Genomic DNA, 9,751 nt, shown 5'->3' on the forward strand with positions numbered 1-9,751 from the left:
CCAATACACACACATGAAATGAGAAAATCTTATAGACAGCCAGAAACATACTCTGATGATGTTATGAATCTGAAAATGATTCCTAACCGCTGTATTTGGATGTATTGAATAATATGAGTGATAAAAAAAGTGACAAATATAGTTATATTGTATATAAAAGTACAATGTAAGAGCTGCAACAGGTGATTCGAAAATGACCTTGCATGACCTCACTGTACTAAAGCCTCTTATTCTTCACTTTATCCCACTTTAACCTTTATTCAGCAACTACTGAGCAGAGGCCTACAAACAGGGCCAGTGCTAAAGAGGTCCTGTCAAAGAGCAGGTTTCAAAATGCTGCAGTGGGTGGAGCCAGGCTCAGACCTGGGGGTGGTCAAGTCTGGAGGCGTGTCATGGGAGGAGTCAGCAGCAGAGACTGACAGGATATCAGTAATCGGAGAACATCACAGATCATCACACTGAAGCTCCAGCTGGACGTCAAGAAGACTCTCACATCTGATCTGATCGACTCAACTTCACCAGGTGAGGACAGACTGGGTGCACAGAGACAGAAACAGATGCACATTTAGAGTTTAACTGAACTCCAGTCTGTGTCACACTATCAGTCTTTTTCTGTCTTTTTGCTGAGTGAAGGAGTAGAGTTTACTTCCAGGATTAAACTCTCAACACTCAATGTACTTCACCGTGTAAATGAAGTACTGAAAGCTGTGTGCTCACTGTTCTCATCAGGTTGGAGAAATGGCCTCAGATCTCAAGGAAGTTGCTGCCCTGGGTCGACCTTTCACCCTAGGAATGCTCTACGATGCTCGGAAAGATGTTCTGATCCCAGGTAAGTCTGAGATTACATTATTAATAAAACATTTCTCTACATATCTGCCTTTCACAGCTTTGCTTAAAGCTGAGTGTCAAACTCAAGGCCCACCATGTCATTTTATGTGGCCCATGAATCCGCCAGCAAATAAATAAATGTAAAATATGAAAAGTCAGACTTGATAATAAAAATATCTCCATGGCAGTTTTGGTGCATCCATCTGTTTCCAATTGCTGTTCAGAAAACACTGTGACTTAGTCGAAGTTATCAGATAGAAAGTCGAAGTTATGAGTTTCAATATCATAATTTTTTTGCTGCCGGAAATAGTCTTTCATACAAAAGGCATATGAATGTCTTAAAATTAAAGTCTATGCTGCTTTACAGTGTACGTACAGTGACCATAAGCTACATCTCCCACAATGCTTCACTGATTGTGTGACGCGTGAAATGACGGCATCCTGCCGCAAGACAGCAGTTTTTCCATATCGCCGGTTAACTTTGTCAGTTACACTTGTTGCACACTGTGTAATTAATCCGTGGTTCACATGTGTGCCGAACCGTGAGGAGGATCCGTACGGATCACAGATCGACAATGATCCGTTGCATCACTACTATTCACTCACGACAACAACATGTTGTCTGTGTGCCGACATTAACACGATCACAACAGGTGGACAGGAGAGGAGCAGCCCGTAAAATGCTTTTCCAACAAGTGATTGAGTTGACAAAGATCGACAAATAATCGAAGAAGCAAAAAATGTATGCAGAGGGAAGAATATTTCATGAAAGATGGGAAAGGGAATACATGTTTGTGCTTCAAGGGGACAAAGCGGTCTGTCTTCTGTGCTGTGAGACAGTGTCGGCGATGAAGGAATACAATTTATGTCGGCATTTTGACAGCAAACGGAGCCAAGTATGCTAAATGTAGCCTCCAAGAGCAACATAAAATAGTCCAAGAATTAAAAGACAGACTGCAGTCGCAGCAGAATATATTTACAAAAGTTGAGGCCCAGTGCATGCTTAAAGGTGAACAGGTGAGCTCCGACCAGGTACAGACTTTTACAAATGTCAGTTTGTGAAGAAACACCATCGCAGACCGAGTTCAGGAACTAGCAGCAATCTAACAACACAGCTAGCTAAGAGACGAGCAGGTACTCGTCTTCTTCATTCGCTGTTGATGAAAGCACAGACAACACGGATACATCATCTATCAGTGTTCATAAGAGGCTGAAGGCAGACCTGACTGTCAGTGAGGAGCTCTTGGATGAAGCTGCCATGCGACGGGGAGGAACATTAGTGATGCAGAGAGGTGACAAAAATAGCTTTGAACAAAGTTAATGTAATAACTTGTGTTTGATGATATTTAGGGCCCGAGCACCGACAACATCGGGCCGCGAGGACCCTATTGAAATTGTAGGAATTATTGTTATTCTCTCGAATGAAACGCCATTTTTGGGGCTTTATCATGTCCCCAACATCCCCATATTTGGCGAGCCTATCAGGATTGCGGGAAAATTTGATATTTTATGGGTCCTGTTAGATCCTGGGGTACTTCTGGCCCGATACGGGGCTACTTACTGACTCAGCTCTCTATTAAAAGATTGTCGAGCTGGTGTTCTTGCGAGGGAACTCGCCTGGCTCTTCTAACTGCCGTTACTCCCGACGTCTACCCTGCTTCCTCCGGTCTGAGTGCACTCGGTCGAGGGGCCACCCTGACCCCGGGCGCTCCTACCGGTCGCGTCGGTTATGGCAGCTTCCCTCTTCTGGATCCGTGCTCTTGGTAAATGCCAGGTTAGGTTTTAACGGCTAGGATTACTTCTAAACCCGTAAGGGATTGTTAAGTGGATTCGGTCTCTAGGATAACCTTACAGAACTCAGTTGTTAGACATACAATGGATTTAACTTTTTACTGCCACGAGGAACTTTTTACTACTTGAGCAAATAAATGCACTTGAGAAATTTACTTTAAATGCAGATTAGATATTTATTGCAGGTTATATTTGGTTAGTTAGCAAGGGTTAAGCTACAGCTCACATAAAATGTTACTACACTTGATTCGTTACTTTAATTTTCTTCTTCGATTACACTCATTAGTTTTAGATGCCGAGACGGCTCGGTTGGAGCTGGATGTTCAATGGTGCGATGAAAAGGTTCTTTTGGAGTTGTTAGGAGCGAAGGTCCGGCCGGACCCTCGGTCCTCCTGCTCTCGCAGCGAAGTCCGTTCAACAGTCCTCAAAACTCAGTACAAAGTCTTTCTAGGGCTGCTGCGTCTTCTCCGTTGTCCAGTTAAGAATCGAGCAGTGGGGAGAGGAAACCGTCTTTAAATCTTATTGTCCACGAACAGCGGTCTTCTTTCCGTGAACAGAGACGAAGTCCTCAATACATCAGTTGCAATCGTCCGTATCTCCTCATCGGCAAGTGCAAGTCCAGGCTTATCCTGTATTATGCCTCTATGACTCATCTCTTGCGACAGTCTTTTCCTAACCCCACCCAATAACATCTGTTCCTACTTTTTGCCAACTCATCCTGACAAAACACTTCTATCGCAGCTCCGGTCACACAGAACATTTGTTAATCAGTTTTTACATTTGTTAAATCACTCTATGCATTAAACATTCGCTACATATTGATTAAACATTTTGTTATATAATTCATACACTTTATCTCTTGATTACACTTTATTCTGAGTATATGCTTTGTGCTTTTATATCCTGACTCTCCCTTGAATGTGCCAGCATGCTCTGTGGGCTCAACTCTTGACAGTCCCATACTCTAGATGACAAAATTGCTCGCTAGCGCCCCCTAGAATTTGGAAATGCAAGCTCCAACAGCCAGTATCTCCAAATGACTTAACATTTTAGGGACATGAGCAACTGAATGAGTTCTACAAAAAATCCTCTTGGGACCCTAAGGTCCGCCTCCCAAAAGTTTCCGCCATTTTGAATTTTGTGAAAAACACATTTTGGCGAACTCCTACACGCTGGGTCTGATTGGTACCAAATTTGCTGTGGATCATTATTGGTTCTATATAATCAAAAGTTACTCAAATCTTATGGATATCTCATTGCATTCAGAATATATGGACAAATGAATTTCATAGGGGCGTAGCCTTTTACAGCAATATATATAACTTCAAACCATATGGCCTATCCTCACGAAATCTGTAGCATATGTTCACATTGTGTCCTGTAACATGCCCTACAACGTGTGTCCTCGCATCCGTATTGCTCTTTAAAAGTGACGCCTTGTGTCACTGAAAGTTATTGAAACTTTGTTGCAGTGTTTCAGGGCATTTTCACACCTTCAGTTCGTTTGCTTTGTTCTGATTCAGGGATTAATATGATACAATGTTGCACTTGCCCCTTTGTTCGGTTTGTGTTCACACTGCAACATTTAACAGCGGACTAAATATTGTAAACAAACGCCACACGCGAGCAAACTCATTGGTCAGATTTCTATGCGGCTATAAATAGGCTGTTGCTTTTTTATTTATTTTTATTCGGGGGGGGGGGGGCGCGAACCCGGTCGGGATGTAGAAGGGGGTGCGCGGCCTAAAAAGTTTGGGAACCGCTGATGTAGAGCAACATAATGCATGTTTGCGCATGTTCTCTAGCGCCACATCGTGGATACAGGAACTGGTGGAATATTTGCACTACATAATTTCCAGCATCACACAGTCCGAGCATTAAAAATATGTCTAACTTGTGGGCACATGTCTGATGGTCGCAGATATTTATGCCGCTTCTGCCGGTGTCCCGCCAGTACCCCCGAGACGCAGGAAGGTGCGAGGGCTCATATATCGCTGCTTGCAGCTTCAATTGTCTTTATTTTCTTTAAAAGTTTGATCTTTGATAGAGTAATGTGGATTTCTTAACCCTAAATTAAAAGGATTTATGATATAATAATGTGCTTAAATAATAATTAAAAATAATTTTACATTTATATAACTGCATGTACAATATTTATATACTTGAATAAACAATAATCAAATGCAGAGACAGTTATTCAACAATATGTTTGGGAGTAGTTACATTTTTACAGTCTTACAGTTACAACCGGCCCTGATGCCCTGATGCCTTTGAGGGCGACCGTGATGCTGATGTGGCCCAGAGTGGAAATGAGTTTGACACCCCTGACTTAAAGGGACTTTGAAATCATTTCACGAATCAGTCCTCACTTTTTTAACATACACACCATTAAAAATAATAAGCAAATGCTTTTTAATTCCATTACGTAGTTATGAACATTCATTTGTTATCGATTTTAGGGAAGCATGCTGTATTAGTAGCTGATATATTATCCTGTGATAAAGAAGACAGTTGAATTGTCGTTATTCTTGTAAAAGTTGTTTCTTACTTGCTCTTTTGGAATCAAACAGCTGGTTAGCTTTGATTATGGACCGCAACATTATCTTATGATCAATTAGAAAACTATATAAAAACTTGTCAAACTTTAATGCTAGTAGACACAATCACAACTTACTTGGTTTTGCGAAGTCGCTTCTTCTTCATTCTGTTTTTGAAATTTATTAAATAAATAAAATTTCACGAAATGATCCTCTTACTTTATTTTTTCCAATTTCTAAAGGTTTGACATTGTGGGATGATACAACTCTACAGGAGAAGATAACTGAACATCTTCAACCCTACACTAGTTTTGAAATGACTGACTCTGACACCATTGAATCCAAGTCCTCTCTGCTGGATGTTGACACTTCTCTGAAGGCCAGTTTCCTCAGTGGACTGATCGAAGTTGGAGGATCTGCCGAGTATCTGAATGATCAGAAGAAATTCAAGAATCAGAGCAGAGTGACGTGTCGGTACAAATCTACCACCCACTTCAAAGAGTTGTCAATGTTTGACCTGCTGACCTTAAACGCCCACCAAATGGAAGTTATTAAGAAGAGCTCGGCAACACATGTAGTCACGTGCATCGTTTATGGGGCAAACTCTTTCTTTGTGTTTGACAGTGAGAAGTTAGACGCCAGCAGCGTTCAAGACATCCAGGGCAGCATGAGAGCTGCGATAAACAAGATCCCCTCACTTTGTCTTGAGACACAAGCTGACATCAAGATGACTGATGAAGAAAAAGCCCTGACAAATAAATGCTCCTGCAAATTCTTCGGTGACTTCATCCTGAAAAGCATCCCTGTAACATTTGAAGAGGCAGTGAAGACCTGTGAACAACTTCCACAGCTACTGGGAGAAAAAGGAGAGAATGCTGTCCCAATGAAGGTCTCGCTGATGCCACTGACATATTTATTTCCTGAAGCTGCTGAGCTGAAGAGTGAGATCAGCATTGGACTGGTGGGGAAGATGCAGGAAGCTGCTGAGCTGAAGAGTGAGATCAGCGTTGGACTGGTGGGGAAGATGCAGGATGCTCTTGAAGATTTGAGCGAAATACGAATGAGATGCAACGATTCTCTGGAAGACGGAGTGGTAGAGAACTTTCCATGTATTCATGAAGAGTTCAAAAATTTCCAGAAATTGTGTGACCTCTATGCATCTAACCTCCAGCAGACCATGGCGAAGAAACTCCCCTCCATCCGTGAAGGTAAAGAAGATGAGAGCTCATTGGAAGAAACCTTGGACGACAGAGAGAAGTCACCATTCAGTCAAGAGAAACTAAGCAAGTGGCTGGATGACAAAGAGAGAGAAATCAACGTCATCAGATCCTGTGTAGATACCATGGAGGGAACAAAGATCGTCCGAAATCAGTCCGAGCTGGACAGAGAGGTTCTTGATGGAGATGTAGATCATGCTCTGTGCTTTGTTTTCACCTCCATGATAAGGGGTGATACCAACCTTGATGTGATGGCCACCTACTTGGACTCCACTAACATAGAGAGTACTAATGAAGACCAGTGGTTCTCCTCAAATGAAGTTTTTACCACAATGAGAAAAAAAGCCAAAGCTTTCCGTGAACTTGCCAGAGCACAGCAGAACAACAAGCGGTTCAGGTTCCTAATCACAGGCACCCCAAATGAGAAATACAAAGGAGCAACCATCTACCATTACAAGGAGGGCATTGTGGTCAGTGAAGACTTTTCCGAACCTGACCTTACTCCTGAAGCGATCACAGACAAAAGAGATCTGATCTGGTGTAAGTTTATTCATGCTTTTGAGTCAAAAATACTCTGTACTAATCAATGTCCTCCAGAAACCTGTTTGACCATCAGAATTAATGAGTTTGTGTTGGTCTCTCCATCAGATGCCTGTGATCTCACCCTGGACCCAAACACTGCAGATAACAGCCTCATTCTGTCTGATGGAAACAAGAAAGCAACATATACATCAGTAAGTCAGCGTTATCCTGATCACCCAGAGAGGTTTCAGACATATAATCAGGTGATGTGCAGAGAGGGGTTATCTGGGCGCCATTACTGGGAGGTAGAGTGGGATCAAGATTCTACTACTGAGAAATATATGTATGCAGCTGTTGCATACAAGAGAATTGACAGAAAGGGTTCAACATCCCGTCTTGGATATAATACCATGTCGTGGGCTTTTGGCCAAAATTCAAAAAGTGTAAATCTCAAACTGGAGGCATTTCATAATGGTAAGCTGAAGGAAACTGATTTCCCCTCTGGTGGCTTCCCAACACTTGGGGTGTATCTGGACTGGTCTGCTGGCACTCTGTCCTTCTACAAAGTCTCCTCTGACACACTGAGCCACCTCTACACCTTTCACACCACATTCACTGAGCCTGTGTACCCTGGCTTCTGGGCTCATTATGCAAACCACTATGTCTACCTGCGTCCAGTTCAGTAGCAGCAATGACAATGACTTGTTAGATCCTTGGTCTGCTAATAGAGAGATGGGTTTACAAGTAAAGGTTCAACAGTAAAGTAACATCCCATGTTAACTTGAACATGTTTCACAAATTCCAAACATGTATTCCAAACCCAGAGAGAGCAGGAAAACACATGATCTTATAAAGTGACAACACATGTCATTGTCTGTTGATCATTTCTTTGTTGATTTGATGCACAGACTCAAACTGGTTTCTGCTTCACAGCTTCACAATCACTTTCTACTTTCTCTTCAAATCACGTTTCAATCATTTGTATTTCTATTCGTATTGCTGATCATTATTGCTTTGTCAAGACAGAAGTGTTGACATGTACTTTCAAAGCTCACGTCAACATGCATAACTTGTTTCAATGGATTTAGTAAGTTGATTATGTTGGGACATAAGGGTTAGGGTTACACAATGGAAGCTTCTGGGCGTGTGGCGGTTTTCACACCTAACTACATATGAAACATGGCCCCTGTGACCTATAGCCAAACAGGAAGTCCTATCTTCAGGTGTTGCTTACCTTTTGATGCATGTGCTTTATCCTCTTTAACTTGCCATTGTCTATGATGAGTTACGATCCATTTTCATAATAAAGTGTTTTATTGTCAGATATCAATATACTCGTTACATGTAATCCCATATTGTTTAGCAACAGTTCAATGACGATGAGCTTTGATGTGTGTTTTTCTATCATTTATCAAAATGTAATCATATGTGCTGATAATGTTGACTAAATGTTAAAGCTCAAGAAATAAGTGAACTTTGAGTTAAACGCACTCTGACCTGATGATTGACAGTCAGCAGAGGAGAAAGGTTGTAAACTCAGAAACTAACTATTGTGATTGTTAGGGAGACGTCCTGTTCAATGAGAGCTAGACAGACAGACGGGGGGGGGGGGGGGGTAGCAGGAAAGAGTTAACCTCAACAATAAGTCTGTCAGAAATGATAAGACTATGAAAACTGTTTAGTCCAATGATTAAAGATGATCTGTTACCTTATATGGACCCGGAGGTTGCAGAAGCACCAAGGAGAAGTGTGTCTATAGGAGGAGACAACAAAGGGGCGAGGCTTCTGGGGGTTCTTGCTCTTTGAGAGACTTGGTTCTTTTTGAACTTGGTACATCTGACATTTTGTTTTATCTTTTACTTATTTTGTATTATTCATTTTTTGTGAGCTTTTACCTTACTTTCTGTAAAAACCAAATAAAACTGGTTTGTATTCTGTACATTCCAAAGTCCAGTGTTGCTCGTCTCTGGTGGGGCCTTCATAGTCTCCTAAAGGTGAGAGAGCTCTTCCCCTGGGATAGGCTGACAGTCATAAATACATTAGACATGACATCTGAATGACATTCCTGCTGCAAGCTAACGTTTAAATGGTGTTCAGTGTTGTTGTGATTTACTAACGTGGTTGCTCAGATTGCTTTTGATGCTCTGGTTATGTATCATATATGATGTTGCAGTGTGATTACAATGTTGTGATTTGATGTTTGCTACCACTCGCACTAATGTGCATGAGAATGCAAACCAACAGGACAACACACTGAACACTGCATGAAATGCTAACGGGTCGACCCATACCTGTACCATGAGCCCATAAGGTACCCTCGTTGGATCTAGCAACAAAGGAACTGAGCAGCTATCTCCAATGTTTAACATGCATACATGAAGCTCTGTTTCAACAGAGAGGCAAACTCTTCCAGATACACAGAGTGCGGTCCAACCTGGTCAGTGGGTAAACATTAAAATCCACACCTGGGACAAGTGGGGCAAGCTGAGACGAACAGGACCACATCCAGTGGTGTCCGTCAACTGTAAGTCCCCTTAAGTGACATAAGCAGGGATAATATACGACAGTAAAATGTGTTTGTAACGTAGTAGTTTGGTTGTCTGTTCACTTAACATGTAGTATTTGGTTTCTAGAGTATAGCTAGGAAACAACAAACTCATGCATCCAGTCACACGGTGCTACTAAGAGGTTCCCTACTGTACACAAAGCACATGGACCAGAAGACCAGAGAGGTTTTAACATCCCAAAAATGTGGAAGGAAAATGTACGTGTGTATTGCATGTTACTTCATCTATTCATATCATTAACCTTATATATATATATATATAAAATCATTATATGTTGTAGATCAGGGGT

General features: G+C 41.8%; 1 protein-coding gene across 1 annotated transcript; it reads left to right on the forward strand.

The window, feature by feature from the left end:
* The first annotated feature begins 453 nt into the window (after nucleotides 1-453).
* On the forward strand, nucleotides 454-8,848 carry LOC306795040 (stonustoxin subunit beta-like). The gene is made up of 4 exons (XM_079293371.1): nucleotides 454-522; nucleotides 730-829; nucleotides 5,399-6,913; nucleotides 7,022-8,848. Exons 2-4 carry the CDS (start codon nucleotides 739-741, stop codon nucleotides 7,579-7,581), a joined length of 2,166 nt encoding a protein of 721 aa, XP_079149497.1. The 5' UTR covers nucleotides 454-522; nucleotides 730-738; the 3' UTR covers nucleotides 7,582-8,848.
* Nucleotides 8,849-9,751: the final 903 nt, after the last annotated feature.

Source organism: Melanostigma gelatinosum, assembly GCF_949748355.1.
Source record: "Melanostigma gelatinosum genome assembly, chromosome: 21".
In the NCBI taxonomy this organism is placed as follows: domain Eukaryota; kingdom Metazoa; phylum Chordata; class Actinopteri; order Perciformes; family Zoarcidae; genus Melanostigma; species Melanostigma gelatinosum.